Here is a 24982-nt window from a genome sequence, read left to right on the forward strand (position 1 = left end):
GTACTCTCTTGTTTCCCAATCCTCTTCATCTGCAACCCTCGTTAAGACCATCTGCAATGAATCATCGAGTTGTAAATCCACGGCCTTAGCTTCCACTACTTCATCTAAAGCATCCACCCTATAGATTGTTTCCTCCTTAGAAGGAGAACCTATAGAACTTGCGAGTGAATACTCCATCTTCTCATCACCCACTTCAAAGGTGATTTTCCCATTCTTCATGTCAATAGTGGCTCAAGCAGTGGCCAAGAGGGGTCTCCCTGGAATGATAAGGACTTGCTCATCTTCTTCCATCTCCATAACCATAAAATCACAAAGGATAAAGAATTTCCCAACTATAAGTGGCACATCCTCAAGAATACCGAAAGGAAATCTCACCGATCTGTTTGCCAATTGTAGGGAGATGCGCGTGGGTTTTAATTCACCCATCTGAAGTTTCTTACAAATTGATAGTGGCATAAGACTGACACTTGCCCCTAGATCATATAAAGCCTTCTTTATTTCGATGTCACCTAGCTTGACTGGAATGGAATAGCTCCCTGGATCTCCTAGCTTCTTTTGAAGCTTATTCTGCAATATAGCACTGCATTCAGCTGTAAGTGAGACCGTTGCATTCTCTTCAATTTTCCTCTTGTTAGAGAGCATGTCCTTCAGGAATTTAGCATAGGAGGGCATCTCTGAGATTGCATCCAAGAATGGGATGTTGATCGGCAACTTCTTTAGAATGTCTAGGAATTTCCCATACTTCTTTTCTAGCTTTGCTTGTGCCAATCGTTGTGGGAAAGGTACAAGTGGCTTGTAAGGTTCAATGACATTGGGCTTCTTTTTCTCTTCAATTTTCTCTTTTTCTATCATCTTCTCATCTTTAACCATCACTTCCTCTACTGCAACTGTTTTCTTTTGAACTACTTTCCGTGGAAGGTCTTCTAGCTCTCTACCATTCCTCAAAGTTACAACATTAATTTGACCCTTAGGTGGTTGCTCGGTGTTACAAGGAAAATGACCGGAACCTTTGAAGATTGACCCACTTGTTGAGCAAGTTGGCTCATCTGATTCTCCATGAGCTTGGTTTGAGCTTGAATCTATTGAACTGTAGCAGTAAGGAGACAATTCTGTTTTAACTGCTCTTCCCAATACTTGTCTTGCTTAGCCTGTGAGGCTGCAAGAGTTTCAACCAAAGCTTCTAGATTGGACTTAGGTTGTGGTTGTGGTTGTGGTGAGGGAGGCTATTGATTGTAGTTTTGATGATTGAAGGGTGGTCTATTTTGAAAACCTGGAGGATGATTGAAGTTGTTGCGAGGTAGTGGTGGGTTCAACTGATTTTGAGTGTTCTTGTAAGAGAACGCTGAGTTTTGTTTCCAACCTTCATTATAAGTGTTGGAGTAGGTATCATAGGGTCTCCTTTGCTGGTTGTTGTTATAGAGAGCGTTAGCTTGCTCCATTAATATCTCAGCATATTGACACTCACTTGCAATATGTTCCTGTACTCCACATGTCTTACAAGATGCTACCACAGATGGCCCTGCTCGAAGTTGATCAACCTTAAGTGACAAAGCCTGCACATTACTAGTCAAGAGAGTCATTGCATCAACATCATGTTTACCCCCTTTCTTTGCACTGTTTCTCCCACCTGACTGAAAGTTATCATTAGCAGCCATTTTCTCAAGCAATGCCTTAGCCTTAGTAGGGACCTTTTCAATAAAATTACTATCCAACACAGCGTCAATGTAAATCATGTACTCATATGTCAACCAATTGTATAAGGTCTGAATCAATAACCACTCTTGAATTCCATTATAAGGGCACTTTCTCTGCAGACGCTTGAACCTTCTCCAATACTCATATAACGACTCATCATCTAGTTGACGAAGAGTGCTCAACTCAGTCCTTAGTCTTGTAGTTTTCTTTTGACCTAAGAACTTGGCCAAAAATGCCTTTACTAGCTTGTCCCATGAATCAAAAGTACCAATGCCTTCATCTTTTAGCCACTCCTTTGCCCTATCCCTCAGAGAAAAAAGGAAAAAGGCGAAGTCTAATTGCATCATCACTGACATTATTAAGCTTAAAAGTGTCACACTTCTCTAAAAAACTATCAATATGATTAACAGGACAGTCATTAACTCCCTCTAAAAAGGAATCATTGGAGATTAACTGAATAAACTGAGGTTTCAGTTCGAAGTGTGTTACAGTAACTGCAGGTCTAAAAATGCTAGACATCGTAGCGGTAGTTGCATCCGGTACACCATACTTCCAAAGAGGTTTAGTAGCCGGTGGTTCAACCATTGTTTCCTGTTGCTTGTTCTTATTGCTTCTCCTTTTACTTCCTTGCTTACGTACAGTAGCCTCGATCTCAAGATCAATAGAGATTAAATCTCTTGAACCTATTCGTCTAGTTTGCATGCAATAAGAAGGAAAACTAGAAACAAAAGATCAAGAGCACAAGGAATAATAGCCGAAGCACTACAAAACCCAAAGCTTAGCAAAAATAAATCAAAATTAACTATTTTAATACCGTCAGACCCCTGCAACGGCGCCAAAATTTGACAAGGCTGTCGTGTACCTATAAAAAATAACCTAATTAGACCTTTTAACTATGTAGTCGGGCAAGCAAGGGTCGAATCCCTAGAGACTAAAGTAGTAAAAACTAGCTAATCTTTACTTCAATTAATGCTAAGTAAGTAACCAAATCAACGATTGAAGAAGAATTAATCTAAGTCTAATTAATGCAATTAATAATAATGAGAATAAATTCAAGGATAAAAAGCACCTAGAGTTAAGTATCCCCACTAGCACAATTAACGCAAACATAAGTTCCCACCCTAAACTAATTAAATAAATGTTTATAATGAAAGGTAAACCCTATAAAATACCATAGATCTCTCCCGAGTATCAATGGCTTCCCTAATATGCAATCAAAACCTACTCCTGTGGAATCATGCAAATTAAAGACATTAAGCTCAATACTCTGACTTTCTAACAATCCATTCTACCTACTCCCATGGAGAATTTCATGTCCTTAATTGAAATATTCAAATCCGTCAAAACCCAACTCCCGTTTTGATAAAGACAATGGAATCATAATAATACTAATTATCTCTAATCTAGTATTGGAATATGCACAATCAATTAAGCAAGAGCAATTAAATAATTAATTTGGGAAATTAAAGGAACAAATCATACATCAATCATGGCTAGGGTTCACTTAACCCTAGATTAGAAAACTACTCACTAATGATAGTTAAATAAACAAAATAGATTATAAAAGAAAACATAATTAATAACAACTTAAAAAGGAAAAGGAAAATACTTGGATTGATAATTGAATGATGAGGTCTTTGATAAATCTTCAAAGCACAAAGAAAAGTAACATAAAATAGAGAAAAAAAACACAACCTAAAACTAAGGAGAAAAGGAGAAGGGGGCTCTCCTTTCAAGTTCTTTTCACAATCTATTTATATTATAGGATATCCAGGAGTTTGGCTAGGTTTTCACTATAAAAATTCGACTAGACAAGTGTCCAAAATGCAGTTTTGCAGATCCAGCCACGGGCAGGCCATGGCGTGGCATTGTAGGCCACGAGTAGGGGGCGGAGTGGACTGTTTCTTTGCTTTATTGCTGGTCTTGAAAGCCAAGTCGCGGAGTGGCCGCAGGATAGCTTCCCTTACCCATTTCTCGATATAAGATCCTCCTAGGCATGAGTATCTCTTTGACATCGTGTTTGACCATGAACGACTTTACAAACATCCTCACCAATGCCTAGCAACTTGAGCCAATTCCTACAAAAACAAAACAAAATGAACCCGAGAAGAGAAATATCGAACACAACGAATAATAGCTCTAAGAGATTAAAAATGCAAAGATAACATGAAGAACAACATATATATATAGCATATAAAATGCATATATTATTGCGTTATCAACACATAATGTAGTAAATTGAATCTATCTAGAAATTACCAATTTTTTAATATAAGGCGCGTTAGCGCTTTCGTTTTCAATAAGGACATTTAGGGTGTAAATAGGTGTACAAAATAAAATATAACTGTGGTGGAACGATTGAAAGAAACAAGGCTAGGTTAGTAGCAAAAGGGTTCACCCAAACTTATGACATTGATTACCAAGAAACCTTTACACCAATAGCAAAAATGAACATTGTCCATATTCTACTATCTATAGCTACTAATTCAGGATAGGATCTATTTCAAATGGACGTTAAAAATGCATTTCTTCAAGGGACCTTGGAAGAAGAGGTTTATATGACTCTTCCCCCGCGCCACAAATCCACTTCAGATCCTTCTTTGATATGCAAACTAAAAAAGGCGATCTACAGACTAAAGCAATCTCCAAGAGATATTTATCAATTCGAGAAAACGACCCCGTAAGAGGGGTATATTTGTCAATATGAGAAAACAACCCCGTAAGAGGGGTGTATTTGTCAATATTAGAAAACAACCCCGTAAGAGGGGTATATTTGTCAATATTAGAAAACAACCCCGTAAGAGGGGTATATTTATCAACATTAGAAAACAACCCCAAAAAAGTGGTATATTTTTTAATATGAGAAAACAACCCCGTAAGAGGGGTATATTTGTCAATATTAGAAAACAACCCCGTAAGAGGGGTATATTTGTCAATACGAGAAAACAACCTTATTAGAGGGGTAGATTTATCAATATTAGAAAACCACCCCGTAGGTGGGGTATATTTGTCAATTTGAGAAAACAACCCAATTAGTGGGGTATATTTGTGAATATGAGAAAACAACACCGTAAGAGGGGTATTTTTATCAATATTAGAAAACAACCCCTTAAGAGGGGTATATTTGTCAATATTAGATAACAACCCTAAAAAGTGATATATTTTTAATATGAGAAAACAACCCCGTAAGAGGGGTATATTTGTCAATACGAGAAAACAACCCCGTAAGAGGGGTATATTTGTCAATATGAGAAAACAACCCCGTAAGAGGGGTCTATTTGTCAATATTAGAAAACAACCCCATAATAGGGGTACATTTGTCAATATTAGAAAACAACCCTGTAAGACGGGTATATTTGTCAATATTACAAAACAACCCCGTAAGAGGGGTATATTTATCAATATTAGAAAACAACCCCAAAAAAGTGGAATATCTTTTAATATGATAAAAAAACCCCATAAGACGAGTATATTTGTCAACATTAGAAAACAACCCCGTAAGAGGGATATATTTGGCAATAGGAGAAAACAACCCCGTTAGAGGGGTACATTTGTCAATTTTAGAATACCACCCCATAAGTGGGGTATATTTGTCAATATGAAAAAAACAACCATGTTAGTAGGGTATATTTGTCAATATGAGAAAACAACACCGTAAGAGGGGTGTTTTTGTCAATTTTGGAAAACAACCCCGTAAGAGGGGTATATTTGTCAATACTAGAAAACTACCCCAAAAAAGTGATATATTTTTTAATATGGGAAAACAACCCCGTAAGAGGGGTATATCTATCAATAAGAGAAAACAACCCCGTAAGAGGGGTATATTAGTCAATTCGAGAAAACAACCGTAAGTGGGGTATATTTGTCAATATTAGAAAACAACCCCATAAGAGGGGTATATTTGTCAATATTAGAAAACAACCCCGTAAGAGGGGTATATTTGTCAATACGAGAAAACAACCCCGTAAGAGGGGTATATTTGTCAATATGAGAAAACAACCCCGTAAGAGGGGTGTATTTGTCAATATTAGAAAACAACCCCGTAATAGGGGTATATTTGTCAATATTAGAAAACAACCCTGTAAGAGGGGTATATTTATCAATATTAGAAAACAACCCCGTAAGAGGGTATATTTATCAACATTAGAAAACAACCCCAAAAAAGTGGTATATTTTTTAATATGAGAAAACAACCCCATAAGACGAGTATATTTGTCAACATTAGAAAACAACCCCGTAAGAGGGGTATATTTATCAATAAGAGAAAACAACCCTGTTAGAGGGGTATATTTGTCAATATTAGAAAACCACCCCGTAAGTGGGGTATATTTGTCAATTTGAGAAAACAACCCCATTAGTGGGGTATATTTGTGAATATGAGAAAACAACACCGTAAGAGGGGTATATTTGTCAATATTAGAAAACAACCCCGTAAGAGGGGTATATTTATCAACATTAGAAAACAACCCCAAAAAAGTGGTATATTTTTTAATATGAGAAAACAACCCCATAAGAGGGGTATATTTGTCAATACGAGAAAATAACCCCGTAAGAGGGGTGTATTTGTCAATATTAGAAAACAACCCTGTAAGACGGGTATATTTGTCAATATTACAAAACAACCCCGTAAGAGGGGTATATTTATCAATATTAGAAAACAACCCCAAAAAGTGGTATATCTTTTAATATGATAAAACAACCCCGTAAGACGAGTATATTTGTCAACATTAGAAAACAACCCCGTAAGAGGGATATATTTGGCAATAGGAGAAAACAACCCCGTTAGAGGGGTACATTTGTCAATATTAGAAAACCACCCCATAAGTGGGGTATATTTGTCAATATGAGAAAACAACCACGTTAGTGGGGTATATTTGGTAATATGAGAAAACAACACCGTAAGAGGGGTGTTTTTGTCAATATTAGAAATCAACCCCGTAAGAGGGGTATATTTGTCAATATTAGAGAACTACCCCAAAAAAGTGATATATTTTTTAATATGGGAAAACAACCCCGTAAGAGGGGTATATCTGTCAATAAGAGAAAACAACCCCGTAAGAGGGGTATATTAGTCAATTCGAGAAAACAACCGCGTAAGTGGGGTATATGTGTCAATATTAGAAAACAACCCCATAAGAGGGGTATATCTGTCAATATTAGAAAACAACCCCATAAGAGGGGTATATCTGTCAATATTAGAAAACCCCCCGTAAGAGGGGTATATTTGTCAATATGGGAAAACAACCCCGTTAGTGGGGTATATTTGTCAATATGAGAAAACAACACTGTAAGAGGGGTATTTTGTTAATAATGGAAAACAACCCCGTAAGAGGGGTATATTTGTCAATATTAGAAAATAACCCTAAAAAAGTAATATATTTTTTAATATGAGAAAACAACCCCGTAAGAGGGGTATATTTGTCAATAAGAGAAAACAACCCCATAAGAGGGGTATACTAGTAAAGACGAGAAAACAACAGCGTAAGTGAGGTATATCTGTCAATATTAGAAAATAACCCTGTAAGAGGGGTATATTTGTCGGTATGAGAAAACAACCCTAAAAAAGTGGTATATTTTTTAATATGAGAAAACAACCCCGTAAGACGAGTATATTTGTCAATATTAGAAAACAACCACGTAAGAGGGGTGTATTTGTCAATATTATAAAACATCCCGTAAGAGGGGTATATTTTATCAATATGAGAAAACAACCCCGTTAGTGGGGTATATTTGTCAATATGAGAAAATAACACTATAAGAGGGGTATTTTGTTAATATTGGAAAATAACCCCGTAAGAGGGGTATATTTGTCAATAATAGAAAACAACCCTAAAAAAGTGATATATTTTTTAATATGAGAAAACAACCCCGTAAGAGGGGTATATTTGTCAATAAGAGAATACAATCCCGTAAGAGGTGTATATTAGTCAATACGAGAAAACAACCGCATAAGTGGGGGTATATTTGTCAATATTAGAAAACAACCCCATAAGAGGGGTATATCTATCAATATTAGAAAAGAACCCGATAAGAGGGGTATATCCGTCAATATTAGAAAATAACCCCGTAAGAGGGATATATTTGTCAATATGAGAAAACAACCCCAAGAAAGTGGTATAGTTTTTAATATGATAAGACAACCCCATAAGAGGGGTACATTTGTCAACATTAGGGAGATCCCCGCTAGAGGGGTATAATTCTCAATACGAGAAAACAACCCCGTAAGAGAGGTATATTTGTCCAGACGAGAAAATAACCCTGTAAGAGGGATATATTTGTCAGTATTAGAAAACAATCCCAAAGAAGTGGTATATTTTTTAATATGAGAAAAAAACCCCTTAAGAATGGTTTATTTTTTAATATGAGAAAACAACCCCATAAGACGGTTATATTTGTCAATATTAGAAAACAACCCCGCAAGAGGGGTATATTTGTCAATATTAGAAAATAACCAAAATCAGAGCGGTATATTTGTCAATATGAGAAAATAACCCCGTAAGAGGGGTGTATTTGTCAATGTTAGAAAACAACCCCGTAATAAGGGTATATTTGTCAATATGAGAAAACAACCCCGCATGAAGGGTATATTGGTCAATATTAGAAAACAACCCCGTAAGAGGGGTATGTTTGTCAATATTAGAAAAGAACCCCGTCAGAGCGGTATATGTGTCAATATGAGAAAACAACCCCGTAAGAGGGGTATATTTGTCAATATTAGAAAATAACCTAGTAAGAGAGGTGTATTCTTCATTATTAGAAAACAACCCCGAAATAGGGGTATATTTGCCAATATGCAAAAACAACCCCGTAAGAGTGGCGTATTTGTCAAAATGAGAAAACAACCCCGTAAGACCGGTATATTTGTCTATATTAGAAAATGACCCCGTAAAAGGGGTATATTTATCAATATGAGAAAATAATCCCGTTAGAAGGGTATATTTTTCAATATTAGAAAACAACCCCCTAAGAGGGGTATATTTGTCAATATGAGAGAAAACACCGTAAGAGGGGTATTTTTATCAATATTAGAAAATAACTCCGTAAGAGAGGTATATTAGTCGGTATTAGAAAACAACCCCAAAAAAGTAGTATATTTTTTAATATGAGAAAACAACCCCGTAAGAGGTGTATATTTGTCAGAAAACAACTCTATAAGAGGGGTATATTTGTCAATATGAGAAAACAACTCCAAAAAAGTGGTCTATTTTTTAATATGAGAAAACAACCCAGTTTGAGGGGTATATTTGTGAATATTAGAAAACAACCCTGTAAGAGGGGTATATCTTTCAAAATGAGAAAACAGCCCTAAAAAAGTGGTTTATTTTCTAATATGAGAAAACAACCCCATAAGAGGGGTATATTTATCAATATGAGAAAACAACCCCGTAGGAGGGGTATATTTGTCCTTATTATAAAACAACCCCGTAATAGGGGTATATTTGTCAATATCAGAAAACAACCCGTAAGAGGGGTATATTTGTCAATATTAGAAAATAACCCAGTAAGAGAGCTATATTTATCAATATTAGAAAACAACCCCATAAGAGAGGTATATTTGTTAATATTAGAAAATAACCCAGTAAGAGAGCTATATTTATCAATATTAGAAAACAATCTGGTAAGATGTGTATATTTGACAATATTAGAAAACAACCCCGTAAGAGGGGTATATTTGTCAATATTAGAAAATAACCCCTTAAGATTGGAATATTTTTTAAATGAGAAAATAACCCCGTAAGACGGGTATATTTATCAATATTAGAAAATAACCCCGTAAGAGGGGTATATCTGTCAATATGAGTAAACAACCCAGTAAGAGTGGTATATTTTTTAATATGAGAAAACAACCCCGTAAGAGTAGTATATTTGTCAATATTAGAAAACAATACCAAAAAAGTGGTATATTTGTTAATATGAGAAAACAACCCAGTCAGAAGAATATATTTGTCGATAAGAGAAAACAACCCCGTAAGACTGGTATATTTGACAATATTAGAAAACAACCACAAATAAATGGTATATTTGTCAATATTAGAAAACAACTCCGGAAGAGGGTTATATTTCTCAATATTAGAAAACAATCTAAAAAAAGTGGTATATTTGTCAATATGAGAAAACAACCCAGTCAGAGGAGTATATTTGTCAATAAGAGAAAACAACCCCATAAGATGGGTGTATTTGACAATATTACAAAACAACCACAAAAAAGTGGTATATTTGTCAATATTAGAAAACAACTCCGTAAGAGGGGTATATTTGTCAAAATCAGAAAACAATTCCAAAAAAGTGGTATATTTGTCAATATGACAAAACAACCCAGTCAGAGGGGTATATTTGTCAATAAGAGAAAACAAACCCGTAAGAGGGGTGTATTTGACAATATTACAAAACAGACACAAGAAGTGGTATATTTGTCAATATAAGAAAACAACCCCGTAAGTGGGGCATATTTGTCAATATTATAAAACTATCCCAAAAAAGTGGTATATTTTTATTATGATAAAACAACCTCGTAAGAGGAGTATATTTGTCACCCGTAAGAGGGGTATATTTGTCAATATGAGTAAACAACCCCGTAAGAGTGATATATTTTTAATATGAGAAAACAACCCCGTAAGATGGGTATATTTGTCAATATTAGAAAACAATCCCAAAAAAGTGGTATATTTGTCAATATGAGAAAAGAACCCAGTCAGAGGAGTATATTTGTCAATAAGAGAAAACAACCCCATAAGAGGGGTATATTTGACAATATTAGAAAACAACCACAAAAAAGATGGTATATTTGTCAATATGAGAAGACAACCGCGTAAGAGGGTCATATTTATCAATATTAGAAAACAATCCCGTAAGAGGGGTGTATCTTTCAAAATGAGAAAACAACCACAAAAAAGTGGTATTTTTTTTAATATGAGAAAAAAACCCCGTAAGATGGGTATGTTTGTCAATATTACAAAACAATCCCGTAAGAGGGGTATATTTATCAATATTAGAAAACAATCTAATAAGAGAGCTATTTTTGTCAATATTAGAAAATAACCCTGTAAGAGAGGTATATTTCTCAATACCAGAAAACAATCCCGGAAGAGGGGTATATTTGTCAATATTAGAAAACAACCCCATAAGAGGTATATTTGTCCATATTAGAATACAACCCCGTAAGAGGTGTATATTAGTCAATACTAGAAAACAACTGACAAATGGGGGTATATTTGTCAATATTAGAAAACAACCCCATAAGAGGGGCATATCTGTCAATATTAGAAAACAACCCCATAAGAGGGGTATATCCGTCAATATTAGAATATGTGTCAATATTAGAAAACAACCACATAAGAGGGATATATCTGTCAATATTAGAAAACAACCCCATAAGAGGGGTATATCCGTCAATGTTAGAAAACAACCCCGTAAGAGGGGTATATTTGTCAATATGAGAAAACAACCCCAAGAAAGTGGTATAGTTTTTAATATGATAAGACAACCCCGTAAGACGGGTACATCTGTCAACATTAGAAAGAACCCCCGCTAGAGGGGTATAATTCTCAATATGAGAAAACAACCCCGTAAGAGAGGTATATTTGTCAAGACGAGAAAACAACCCCGTAAGAGGGGTATATTTGTCAGTATTAGAAAACAACCTCATAATAAGGGTATATTTGTCAATATTAGAAAATCACCCCGTAAGAGAGGTATATTTGTCAATATTAGAAAACAACTCCGTAAGAGGGGTATATTTATCAATATTAGAAAACAATGCCAAAAAGTATATTTTTTAATATGAGAAAACAACCCCTTAAGAATGGTATATTTTTAAATATGAGAAAACAACCTCAGATGTATATTTGTCAATATTAGAAAACAAACCCGTAAGAGGGGCAGATTTGTCAATATTAGAAAACAACCTCGTAAGAGGAGTATAATTGTCAATTTTAGAAAACAACCCCGTAAGAGGGGTATATTTGTCAATATTAGTAAACAACCCCATCAGAGTTATATTTGTCAATATTAGAATACAACCCCGTAAGAGGTGTATATTAGTCAATACTAGAAAACAACCGCGTAAGTGGGGGTATATTTGTCAATATTAGAAAACAACCCCATAAGAGGGGTATATCTGTCAATATTAGAAAATAACCCCATACTCCGTCAATATTAGAAAATAACCCCGTAAGAGGGGTATATTTGTGAATATTAGAAAATAACCCCATAAGAGGGGTATATCTGTCAATATTAGAAAACAACCCCTAAAGAGGGGTATATTTGTCAATATTAGAAAACAAACCCGTAAGAGGGGCAGATTTGTCAATATTAGAAAACAACCCCGTAAGAGGAGTATAATTGTCAATTTTAGAAAACAACCCCGTAAGAGGGGTATATTTGTCAGTATTAGAAAACAACCTCAAATAAGGGTATATTTGTCAATTTGTCATTATATTAGAAAACAACCCCGTAAGAGGGGTATATTTATCAATATTAGAAAACAACCCCAAAAGTATATTTTTAATATGAGAAAACAACCCCTTAAGAATGGTATATTTTTTAATATGAGAAAACAACCCCGTATGACGGGTATATTTGTCAATATTAGAAAACAACCCCGTAAGAGGGGTATATTTGTCAATATTAGAAAACAACCCAGTAAGAGGGGTATATTTGTCAATATTAGAAAACAACCCCGTAAGAGGGGTATATTTGTCAATATTAGAAAACAACCCCGTAAGAGGTGTATATTTGTCAATATTAGAAAACAACCCACAATATTAGAAAATAACCCCATACTCCGTCAATATTAGAAAATAACCCTGCAGAGGGGTATATTTGTGAATATTAGAAAATAACCCCATAAGAGGGGTATATCTGTCAATATTAGAAAACAACCCCTAAAGAGGGGTATATTTGTCAATATTAGAAAACAAACCCGTAAGAGGGGCAGATTTGTCAATATTAGAAAACAACCCCGTAAGAGGAGTATAATTGTCAATTTTAGAAAACAACCCCGTAAGAGGGGTATATTTATCAATATTAGAAAACAATCCCAAAGAAGTGGTATATTTTTTAATATGAGAAAACAATCCCTTAAGAATGGTTTATTTTTTAATATGAGAAAACAACCCCGTAAGAGGGGTATATTTATCAATATGAGAAAACAACCCCGTAGGAGGGGTATATTTGTCCTTATTATAAAACAACCCCGTAATAGGGGTATATTTTTCAATATCAGAAAACAACCCCGTAAGAGGGGTATATTTGTCAATATCAGAAAACAACTCGTGAGAGGGGTATATTTGTCAATATTAGAAAATAACCCAGTAAGAGAGCTATATTTATCAATATTAGAAGACAACCCCATAAGAGAGGTATATTTGTCAATAGTATAAAATAATCCCGGAAGAGGGGTATATTTGTCAATATTAGAAAACAACCCCATAAGAGTTATATTTGTCAATATTAGAATACAACCCCGTAAGAGGTGTATATTAGTCAATACTAGAAAACAACCGCGTAAGTGGGGGTATATTTGTCAATATTAGAAAACAACCCCATAAGAGGGGTATATATGTCAATATTAGAAAACAACCCCATACTCCGTCAATATTAGAAAACAACCCCGTAAGAGGGGTATATTTGTCAATATTAGAAAACCACCCCCTAAGAGGGGTATATCTGTCAATATTAGAAAACAACCCCATAAAAGGGGTATATCCGTCAATATTAGAAAACAACCCCGTTAGAGGTGTATATTTTTCAATATGAGAAAACAACCCCAAGAAAGTGGTATAGTTTTTAACATGATAAGACAACCCCGTAAGAGGGGTACATCTGTCAACATTAGAAAGAACCCCCGCTAGAGGGGTATAATTCTCAATATTAGTCAATATTAGAAAACAACCCCCGCTAGAGGGGTATAATTCTCAATATTAGTCAATATTAGAAAACAACCCCCGCTAGAGGGGTATAATTCTCAATATTAGTCAATATTAGACCACCCCGTAAGAGAGGTATATTTGTCAATATTAGAAAACAACCCCGTAAGAGGGGTATATTTATCAATATTAGAAAACAATGCCAAAAAGTATATTTTTTAATATGAGAAAACAACCCCTTAAGAATGGTATAGTTTTAAATATGAGAAAACAATCTCGTAGGACGGGTATATTTGTCAATATTAGAAAACAAACCCGTAAGAGGGGCAGATTTGTCAATATTAGAAAACAACCCCGTAAGAGGAGTATAATTGTCAATTTTAGAAAACAACCCCGTAAGAGGGGTATATTTATCAATATTAGAAAACAATCCCAAAAAAGTGGTATATTTGTCAATATGAGAAAACAACCCAGTCAGAGGAGTATATTTGTCAATGAGAGAAAACAACCCCGTAAGAGGGGTATATTTGATAATATTAGAAAACAACCACAAAAAAGATGGTATATTTGTCAATATGAGAAGACAACCCCGTAAGAGGGTTATATTTATCAATATTAGAAAATAATCCCATAAGAGGGGTATATCTTTCAAAATGAGAAAACAACCACAAAAAAGTGGTACTTTTTTTAATATGAGAAAAAAACCCCGTAAGATGGGTATGTTTGTCAATATTACAAAACAATCCCGTCCGAGGGGTATATTTATCAATATTAGAAAACAATCTAATAAGAGAGCTATTCTTGTCAATATTAGAAAATAACCCTGTAAGAGAGGTATATTTCTCAATACTAGAAAACAATCCCGGAAGAGGGGTATATTTGTCAATATTAGAAAACAACCCCATAAGAGGTATATTTGTCCATATTAGAATACAACCCCGTAAGAGGTGTATATTAGTCAATACTAGAAAACAACCGCGTAAATGGGGGTATATTTGTCAATATTAGAAAACAACCCCATAAGAGGGGCATATCTGTCAATATTAGAAAACAACCCCATACGAGGGGTATATCCGTCAATATTAGAATATGTGTCAATATTAGAAAACAACCACATAAGAGGGATATATCTGTCAATATTAGAAAACAACCCCATAAGAGGGGTATATCCGTCAATGTTAGAAAACAACCCCGTAAGAGGGGTATATTTATCAATATTAGAAAACAATGCCAAAAAGTATATTTTTTAATATGAGAAAACAACCCCTTTAAGAATGGTATAGTTTTAAATATGAGAAAACAACCTCGTAGGACGGGTATATTTGTCAATATTAGAAAACAAACCCGTAAGAGGGGCAGATTTGTCAATATTAGAAAACAACCCCGTAAGAGGAGTATAATTGTCAATTTTAGAAAACAACCCCGTAAGAGGGGTATATTTATCAATATTAGAAAACAATCCCAAAGAAGTGGTATATTTTTTAATATGAGAAAATAGATATTTTTTAATATGAGAAAACAATCCCTTAAGAATGGTTTATTTTTTAATATGAGAAAACAACCCCGTAAGAGGGGTATATTTATCAATATGAGAAAACAACCCTGTAGGAGGGGTATATTTGTCCTTATTATAAAACAACCCCGTAATAGGGGTATATTTTTCAATATCAGAAAACAACCCCGTAAGAGGGGTATATTTGTCAATATTAGAAAATAACCCAGTAAGAGAGCTATATTTATCAATATTAGAAGACAACCCCATAAGAGAGGTATATTTGTCAATAGTATAAAATAATCCCGGAAGAGGGGTATATTTGTCAATATTAGAAAACAACCCCATAAGAGTTATATTTGTCAATATTAGAATACAACCCCGTAAGAGGTGTATATTAGTCAATACTAGAAAACAACCGCGTAAGTGGGGGTATATTTGTCAATATTAGAAAACAACCCCATAAGAGGGGTATATATGTCAATATTAGAAAACAACCCCATACTCCGTCAATATTAGAAAACAACCCCGTAAGAGGGGTATATTTGTCAATATTAGAAAATCACCCCCTAAGAGGGGTATATCTGTCAATATTAGAAAACAACCCCATAAAAGGGGTATATCCGTCAATATTAGAAAACAACCCCGTTAGAGGTGTATATTTTTCAATATGAGAAAATAACCCCAAGAAAGTGGTATAGTTTTTAACATGATAAGACAACCCCGTAAGAGGGGTACATCTGTCAACATTAGAAAGAAGCCCCGCCAGAGGGGTATAATTCTCAATACGAGAAAACAACCCCGTAAGAGAGGTATATTGGTCAAGATGAGAAAACATCCCTGTAAGAGGGGTATATTTGTCAGTATTAGAAAACAACCTCATAATAATGGTATATTTGTCAACATTAGAAAACCACCCCGTAAGAGAGGTATATTTGTCAATATTAGAAAACAACCCCGTAAGAGGGGTATATTTATCAATATTAGAAAACAATGCCAAAAAGTCTATTTTTTAATATGAGAAAACAACCCCTTAAGAATGGTATATTTTTAAATATGAGAAAACAACCTCGTAGGACGGGTATATTTGTCAATATTAGAAAACAAACCCGTAAGAGGGGCAGATTTGTCAATATTAGAAAACAACCCCGTAAGAGGAGTATAATTGTCAATTTTAGAAAACAACCCCGTAAGAGGGGTATATTTATCAATATTAGAAAACAATCCCAAAAAAGTGGTATATTTGTCTATATGAGAAAACAACCCAGTCAGAGGAGTATATTTGTCAATGAGAGAAAACAACCCCGTAAGAGGGGTATATTTGACAATATTCGAAAACAACCACAAAAAAGATGGTATATTTGTCAATATGAGAAGACAACCCCGTAAGAGGGTTATATTTATCAATATTAGAAAACAATCCCGTAAGAGGGGTATATCTTTCAAAATGAGAAAACAACCACAAAAAAGTGGTATTTTTTTTAATATGAGAAAAAAACCCCGTAAGATGGGTATGTTTGTCAATATTACAAAACAATCCCGTAAGAGGGGTATATTTATCAATATTTGAAAACAATCTAATAAGAGAGCTATTTTTGTCAATATTAGAAAATAACCCTGTAAGAGAGGTAAATTTCTCAATACTAGAAAACAATCCCGGAAGAGGGGTATATTTGTCAATATTAGAAAACAACCCCATAAGAGGTATATTTGTCCATATTAGAATACAACCCCGTAAGAGGTGTATATTAGTCAATACTAGAAAACAACCGCGTAAATGGGGGTATATTTGTCAATATTAGGAAATAACCCCATAAGAGGGGCATATCTGTCAATATTAGAAAACAACCCCATAAGAGGGGTATATCCGTTAATATTAGAATATGTGTCAATATTAGAAAACAACCACATAAGAGGGGTATATCTGTCAATATTAGAAAACAATCCCATAAGAGGGGTATATCCGTCAATGTTAGAAAACAACCCCGTCAAAGGGGTATATTTGTCAATATGAGAAAACAACCCCAAGAAAGTGGTATAGTTTTTAATATGATAAGACAATCCCGTAAGACGGGTACATCTGTCAACATTAGAAGGAACCCCCGCTAGAGGGGTATAATTCTCAATATGAGAAAACAACCCCGTAAGAGAGGTATATTTGTCAAGACGAGAAAACAACCCCGTAAGAGGGGTATATTTGTCAGTATTAGAAAACAACCTCATAATAAGGGCATATTTGTCAATATTAGAAAACCACCCCGTAAGAGAGGTATATTTGTCAATATTAGAAAACAACCCCGTAAGAGGGGTATATTTATCAATATTAGAAAACAATGCCAAAAAGTATATTTTTTAATATGAGAAAACAACCCCTTAAGAATGGTGTATTTTTAAATATGAGAAAACAACCTCGTAGGACGGGTATATTTGTCAATATTAGAAAACAAACCCGTAAGAGGGGCAGATTTGTCAATATTAGAAAACAACCCCGTAAGAGGAGTATAATTGTCAATTTTAGAAAACAACCCCGTAAGAGGGGTATATTTGTCAATATTAGTAAACAACCCCATCAGAGTTATATTTGTCAATATTAGAATACAACCCCGTAGGAGGTGTATATTAGTCAATACTAGAAAACAACCGCGTAAGTGGGGGTATATTTGTCAATATTAGAAAACAACCCCATAAGAGGGGTATATCTGTCAATATTAGAAAATAACCCCATACTCCGTCAATATTAGAAAATAACCCGGTAAGAGGGGTATATTTGTGAATATTAGAAAATAACCCCATAAGAGGGGTATATCTGTCAATATTGGAAAACAACCCCTAAAGAGGGGTATATCCGTCAATATTAGAAAACAACCCCGTTAGAGGGGTATATTTGTCAATATGAGAAAACAACCTCAAGAAAGTGGTACAGTTTTTAATATGATAAGACAACCCCATAAGAGGGGTACATCTGTCAACATTAGAAAGAACCCCCGCTAGAGGGGTATAATTCTCAATACGAGAAAACAACCCCGTAAGAGAGGTATATTTGTCAAGATGAGAAAACAACCCCGTAAGAGGGGTATATTTGTCAGTATTAGAAAACAACCTCATAATAAGGGTATATTTGTCAATATTAGAAAATCACCTCGTAAGAGAGGTATATTTGTCAATATTAGAAAACAACCCCGTAAGAGGGATATATTTATCAATGTTACAAAACAATGCCAAAAAGTATATTTTTTAATATGAGAAAACAACCCCTTAAGAATGGTATAGTTTTAAATATGAGAAAACAACCTCGTAGGACGGGTATATTTGTCAATATTAGAAAACAAACTCGTAAGAGGGGCAAATTTGTCAATATTAGAAAACAACCCCGTAAGAGGAGTATAATTGTCAATTTTAGAAAACAACCCCGTAAGAGGGGTATATTTATCAATATTAGAAAACAATCCCAAAGAAGTGGTATATTTTTTAATATGAGAAAATAGATATTTTTTAATATGAGAAAACAATCCCTTAAGAATGGTTTATTTTTTAATATGAGAAAACAACCCCGTAAGAGGGGTATATTTATCAATATGAGAAAACAACCCCGTAGGAGGGGTATATTTGTCCTTATTATAAAACAACCCCGTAATAGGGGTATATTTTTCAATATCAGAAAACAACCCCGTAAGAGGGGTATATTTGTCAATATCAGAAAATAACCCGTGAGAGGGGTATATTTGTCAATATTAGAAAATAACCCAGTGAGAGAGCTATATTTATAAATATTAGAAGACAACCCCATAAGAGTGGTATATTTGTCAATAGTATAAAATAATCCCGGAAGAGGGGTATATTTGCAATATTAGAAAACAACCCCATAAGAGTTATATTTGTCAATATTAGAATACAACCCCGTAAGAGGTGTATATTAGTCAATACTAGAAAACAACCGCGTAAGTGGGGTTATATTTGTCAATATTAGAAAACAACCCCATAAGAGGGGTATATATGTCAATATTAGAAAACAACCCCATACTCCGTCAATATTAGAAAACAACCCCGTAAGAGGGGTATATTTGTCAATATTAGAAAACCACCCCCTAAGAGGGGTATATCTGTCAATATTAGAAAACAACCCCATAAAAGGGGTATATCCGTCAATATTAGAAAACAACCCCGTTAGAGGTGTATATTTTTCAATATGAGAAAACAACCCCAAGAAAGTGGTATAGTTTTTAACATGATAAGACAACCCCGTAAGAGGGGTACATCTGTCAACATTAGAAAGAACCCCCGCTAGAGGGGTATAATTCTCAATACGAGAAAACAACCCCGTAAGAGAGGTATATTGGTCAAGATGAGAAAACAACCCTGTAAGAGGGGTATGTGTGTCAGTATTAGAAAACAACCTCATAATAATGGTATATTTGTCAATATTAGAAAACCACCCCGTAAGAGAGGTATATTTGTCAATATTAGAAAACAACCCCGTAAGAGGGGTATATTTATCAATATTAGAAAACAATGCCAAAAAGTCTATTTTTTAATATGAGAGAACAACCCCTTAAGAATGGTATATTTTTAAATATGAGAAAACAACCTCGTAGGACGGGTATATTTGTCAATATTAGAAAACAAACCCGTAAGAGGGGCAGATTTGTCAATATTAGAAAACAAACCCGTAAGAGGGGCAGATTTGTCAATATTAGAAAACAACCCCGTAAGAGGAGTATAATTGTCAATTTTAGAAAACAACGCCGTAAGAGGGGTATATTTATCAATATTAGAAAACAATCCCAAAAAAGTGGTATATTTGTCAATATGAGAAAACAACCCAGTCAGAGGAGTATATTTGTCAATGAGAGAAAACAACCCCGTAAGAGGGGTATATTTGACAATATTAGAAAACAACCACAAAAAAGATGGTATATTTGTCAATATGAGAAGACAACCCCGTAAGAGGGTTATATTTATCAATATTAGAAAACAATCCCGTAAGAGGGGTATATCTTTCAAAATGAGAAAACAACCACAAAAAAGTGGTACTTTTTTTAATATGAGAAAAAAACCCTGTAAGATGGGTATGTTTGTCAATATTACAAAACAATCCCGTAAGAGGGGTATATTTATCAATATTAGAAAACAATCTAATAAGAGAGCTATTTTTGTCAATATTAGAAAATAACCCTATAAGAGAGGTATATTTCTCAATACTAGAAAACAATCCCGGAAGAGGGGTATATTTGTCAATATTAGAAAACAACCCCATAAGAGGTATATTTGTCCATATTAGAATACAACCCCGTAAGAGGTGTATATTAGTCAATACTAGAAAACAACCGCGTAAATGGGGGTATATTTGTCAATATTAGAAAATAACCCCATAAGAGGGGCATATCTGTCAATATTAGAAAACAACCCCGTAAGAGAGGTATATTGGTCAAGATGAGAAAACAACCCTGTAAGAGGGGTATATTTGTCAGTATTAGAAAACAACCTCATAATAATGGTATATTTGTCAATATTAGAAAACCACCCTGTAAGAGAGGTATATTTGTCAATATTAGAAAACAACCTCGTAAGAGGGGTATATTTATCAATATTAGAAAACAATGCCAAAAAAGTGGTCTATTTTTTAATATGAGAAAACAACCCCTTAAGAATGGTATATTTTTAAATATGAGAAAACAACCTCGTAGGACGGGTATATTTGTCAATATTAGAAAACAAACCCGTAAGAGGGGCAGATTTGTCAATATTAGAAAACAACCCCGTAAGAGGAGTATAATTGTCAATTTTAGAAAACAACCCCGTAAGAGGGGTATATTTATCAATATTAGAAAACAATCCCAAAGAAGTGGTATATTTTTTAATATGAGAAAATAGATATTTTTTAATATGAGAAAATAGATATTTTTTAATATGAGAAAACAATCCCTTAAGAATGGTTTATTTTTTAATATGAGAAAACAACCCCGTAAGAGGGGTATATTTATCAATATGAGAAAATAAAGCTTACAGCGAAAGCAATGTCTGGACGAGTATATGATAAGTAAATCAGTTTTCTAACCAACCTCTGATATCTTCCTGTGTCTACTGAAACACTATTCTTTACCTCCCCAAGTCTAGAATTAGCTTCAATTAGAGTGTCAGAAGGTTTACAACCACTCATTCCAGTTTCTTTCAAGAGATCTAGAATATATTTCAGTTGTGAGACAACAATGCCTTTCTTTGACTTTGCCACTTCCATTCCAAGAAAGTATCTTAGCTGGCCTAAATCTTTCATTTCAAACTTTTTGGCTAGGTTTTGTTTTAATATGCTTATTTCAATTATATCATCTCTAGTCAAAATTATATCATTTACATAGAAAATTAAAATAGAAATTTTGTCTTCAATAGAACTTTTTATGAAAAGAGTATGATCAGATTGACTTTGTTTATAACCTTGACCTTTAACAAACTTTGTGAACCTCTTGAACTATGCTCTAGGAGATTGTTTAAGGCCATATAAAGATCGCTTTAGCTTACATACCTTGGCCCGTAGGAGGGGTATATTTGTCCTTATTATAAAACAACCCCGTAATAGGGGTATATTTGTCAATATCAGAAAACAACCCCGTAAGAGGGGTATATTTGTCAATATTAGAAAATAACCCAGTAAGAGAGCTATATTTATCAATATTAGAAAACAACCCCATAAGAGAGGTATATTTGTCAATAGTATAAAACAACCCCAAGAAAGTGGTATATTTTTTTATATGAGAAAACAATCTGGTAAGATGTGTATATTTGACAATATTAGAAAACAACTCCGTAAGAGGGGTATATTTGTCAATATTAGAAAACAACCCCTTAAGATTGGTATATTTTTTAATATGAGAAAACAACCCCGTAAGACGGGTATATTTATCAATATTAGAAAATAACCCCGTAAGAGGGGTATATCTGTCAATATGAGTAAACAACCCAGTAAGAGTGGTATATTTTTTAATATGAGAAAACAACCCCGTAAGAGCAGTATATTTGTCAATATTAGAAAACAATACCAAAAAAGTGGTATATTTATTAATATGAGAAAACAACCCAGTCAGAGGGGTATATTTGTCGATAAGAGAAAACAACCCCGTAAGACGGGTATATTTGACAATATTAGAAAACAACCACAAATAAATAGTATATTTGTCAATATTAGAAAACAACTCCGAAAGAGGGTTATATTTTTCAATATTAGAAAACAATCTAAAAAAAGTGGTATATTTGTCAATATAAGAAAACAACCCAGTCAGAGGGGTATATTTGTCAATAAGAGAAAAGAACCCCATAAGATGGGTGTATTTGACAATATTACAAAACAACCACAAAAAAGTGGTATATTTGTCAATATTAGAAAATAACCCCGTAAGAGGGGTATATTTGTCAATATTAGAAAATAATTCCAAAAAAGTGGTATATTTGTCAATATGACAAAACAACCCAGTCAGAGGGGTATATTTGTCAATAAGAGAAAACAACCCCGTAAGAGTGGTGTATTTGACAATATTACAAAACAAACATAAGAAGTGGTATATTTGTCAATATAAGAAAACAACCCCGTAAGTGGGGCATATTTGTCAATATTACAAAACTATCCCAAAAAAGTGGTATATTTGTCAATATGAGAAAACAACCCAGTCAGAGGGGTATATTTGTCAATAAGAGAAAACAACCCCGTAAGAGGGGTATATTTGACAATATTAGAAAACAACCACAAAAAAGTGGTGTATTTGTCAATATTAGAAAACAACCCCGTAAGAGGGGTATATTTGTCAATATTAGAAAACAATCCCAAAAAAGTGGTATATTTTTAATATGATAAAACAACCCCGTAAGAGGAGTATATTTGTCACCCGTAAGAGGGGTATATTTATCAATATGAGTAAACAACCGCATAATAGAGGTATATTTCTCAATACTAGAAAACAATCCCGGAAGAGGGGTATATTTGTCAATATTAGAAAACAACCCCATAAGAGGTATATTTGTCAATATTAGAATACAACCCCGTAAGAGGTGTATATTAGTCAATACTAGAAAACAACAGCGTAAAGGGGGGTATATTTGTCAATATTAGAAAACAACCCCGTAAGAGGGGCATATCTATCAATATTAGAAAACAACCCCATAAGAGGGGTATATCCGTCAATATTAGAATATGTGTCAATATTAGAAAACAACCACATAAGAGGGGTATATCTGTCAATATTAGAAAACAACCCCATAAGAGGGGTATATCTGTCAATGTTAGAAAACAACCCCGTAAGAGGGGTATATTTGTCAATATGAGAAAACAACCCCAAGAAAGTGGTATAGTTTTTAATATGATAAGACAACCCCGTAAGACGAGTACATCTGTCAACATTAGAAAGAACCGCCGCTAGAGGGGTGTAATTCTCAATACGAGAAAACAACCCCGTAAGAGAGGTATATTTGTCAAGACGAGAAAATAACCCCGTAAGAGGGGTATATTTGTCAGTATTAGAAAACAACCTCATAATAAGGGTATATTTGTCAATATTAGAAAACCACCCCGTAAGAGAGGTATATTTGTCAATATTGGAAAACAACCCCGTAAGAGGGGTATGTTTATCAATATTAGAAAACAACGCCAAAAAAGTATATTTTTTAATATGAGAAAACAACCCCTTAAGAATGGTATATTTTTAAATATGAGAAAACAACCTCGTAGGACGGGTATATTTGTTAACATTAGAAAACAAATCCGTAAGAGGGGTAGATTTGTCAATATTAGAAAATAACCCCATAAGAAGGGTATATTTGTGAATATTAGAAAATAACCCTGTAAGAGGGGTATATCTTTCAAAATGAGAAAAGAGCCCCAAAAAAGTGGTATATTCTCTAATATGAGAAAACAACCCCGTAAGAGAGGTATATTTATCAATATGAGAAAACAACCCTGTAGGAGCGGTATATTTGTCCTTATTATAAAACAACCCCGTAATAGGGGTATATTTGTCAATATCAGAAAACAACCCCGTAAGAGGGGTATATTTGTCAATATCAGAAAACAACCCATAAGAGGGGTATAATTGTCAATATTAGAAAATAACCCATTAAGAGAGCTATATTTATCAATATTAGAAAATAACCCCATAAAGAAGGTATATTTGTCAATAGTAGAAAACAACTCCAAGAAAGTGGTTTATTTTTTTATATGAGAAAACAATCCTGTAAGATGTGTATATTTGACAATATTAGAAAACAACCCCGTAAGATGGGTATATTTGTCAATATTAGAAAACAACCCCTTAAGAATGGTATATTTTTTAATATGATAAAATAACCCCGTAAGACGGGTATATTTATCAATATTAGAAAATAACCCCGTAAGAGGGGTATATCTGTCAATATGAGTAAACAACCCCGTAAGAGTGGTATATTTTTTAATATGAGAAAACAACCCCGTAAGAGCAGTATATTTGTCAATATTAGAAAAAAAAACCAAAAAAGTGGTATGTTTGTTAATATGAGAAAACAACCCAGTCAGAGGGGTATATTTGTCGATAAGAGAAAACAACCCCGTAAGACGGGTATATTTGACAATATTAGAAAACAACGACAAAAAAGTGGTATATTTGTCAATATTAGAAAACAACTCCGAAAGAGAGTTATATTTTTCAATATTAGAAAACAATCTAAAAAAAGTGGTATATTTGTCAATATGAGAAAACAACCCAGTCAGAGGGGTATATTTATCAATAAGAGAAAACAACCCCATAAGAGGGGTGTATTTGACAATATTACAAAACAACAACAAAAAGGTGGTATATTTGTCAATATTAGAAAACAACCCCGTAAGAGGGGTATATTTGTCAATATTAGAAAATAATTCCAAAAAAGTGGTATATTTGTCAATATGACAAAACAACCCAGTCAGAGGGGTATA

The 24982-nt window shown here is 34.1% G+C and overlaps 1 protein-coding gene across 1 annotated transcript; it reads right to left on the minus strand.

Annotated features, from left to right (window-relative positions):
- Positions 1 to 231: 231 nt before the first annotated feature.
- LOC125371220 lies at positions 232 to 21325 on the minus strand. The gene is made up of 4 exons (XM_048379754.1): positions 21114 to 21325; positions 2185 to 2413; positions 1271 to 2078; positions 232 to 1079 (listed from the first exon to the last, which is right to left on the minus strand). The coding sequence occupies exons 1-4, from the start codon at positions 21323 to 21325 to the stop codon at positions 232 to 234; spliced, it is 2097 nt and encodes a 698-aa protein (XP_048235711.1).
- Positions 21326 to 24982: the final 3657 nt, after the last annotated feature.

Source organism: Ricinus communis, chromosome 9 (genome assembly GCF_019578655.1).
Source record: "Ricinus communis isolate WT05 ecotype wild-type chromosome 9, ASM1957865v1, whole genome shotgun sequence".
NCBI lineage: Eukaryota > Viridiplantae > Streptophyta > Magnoliopsida > Malpighiales > Euphorbiaceae > Ricinus > Ricinus communis.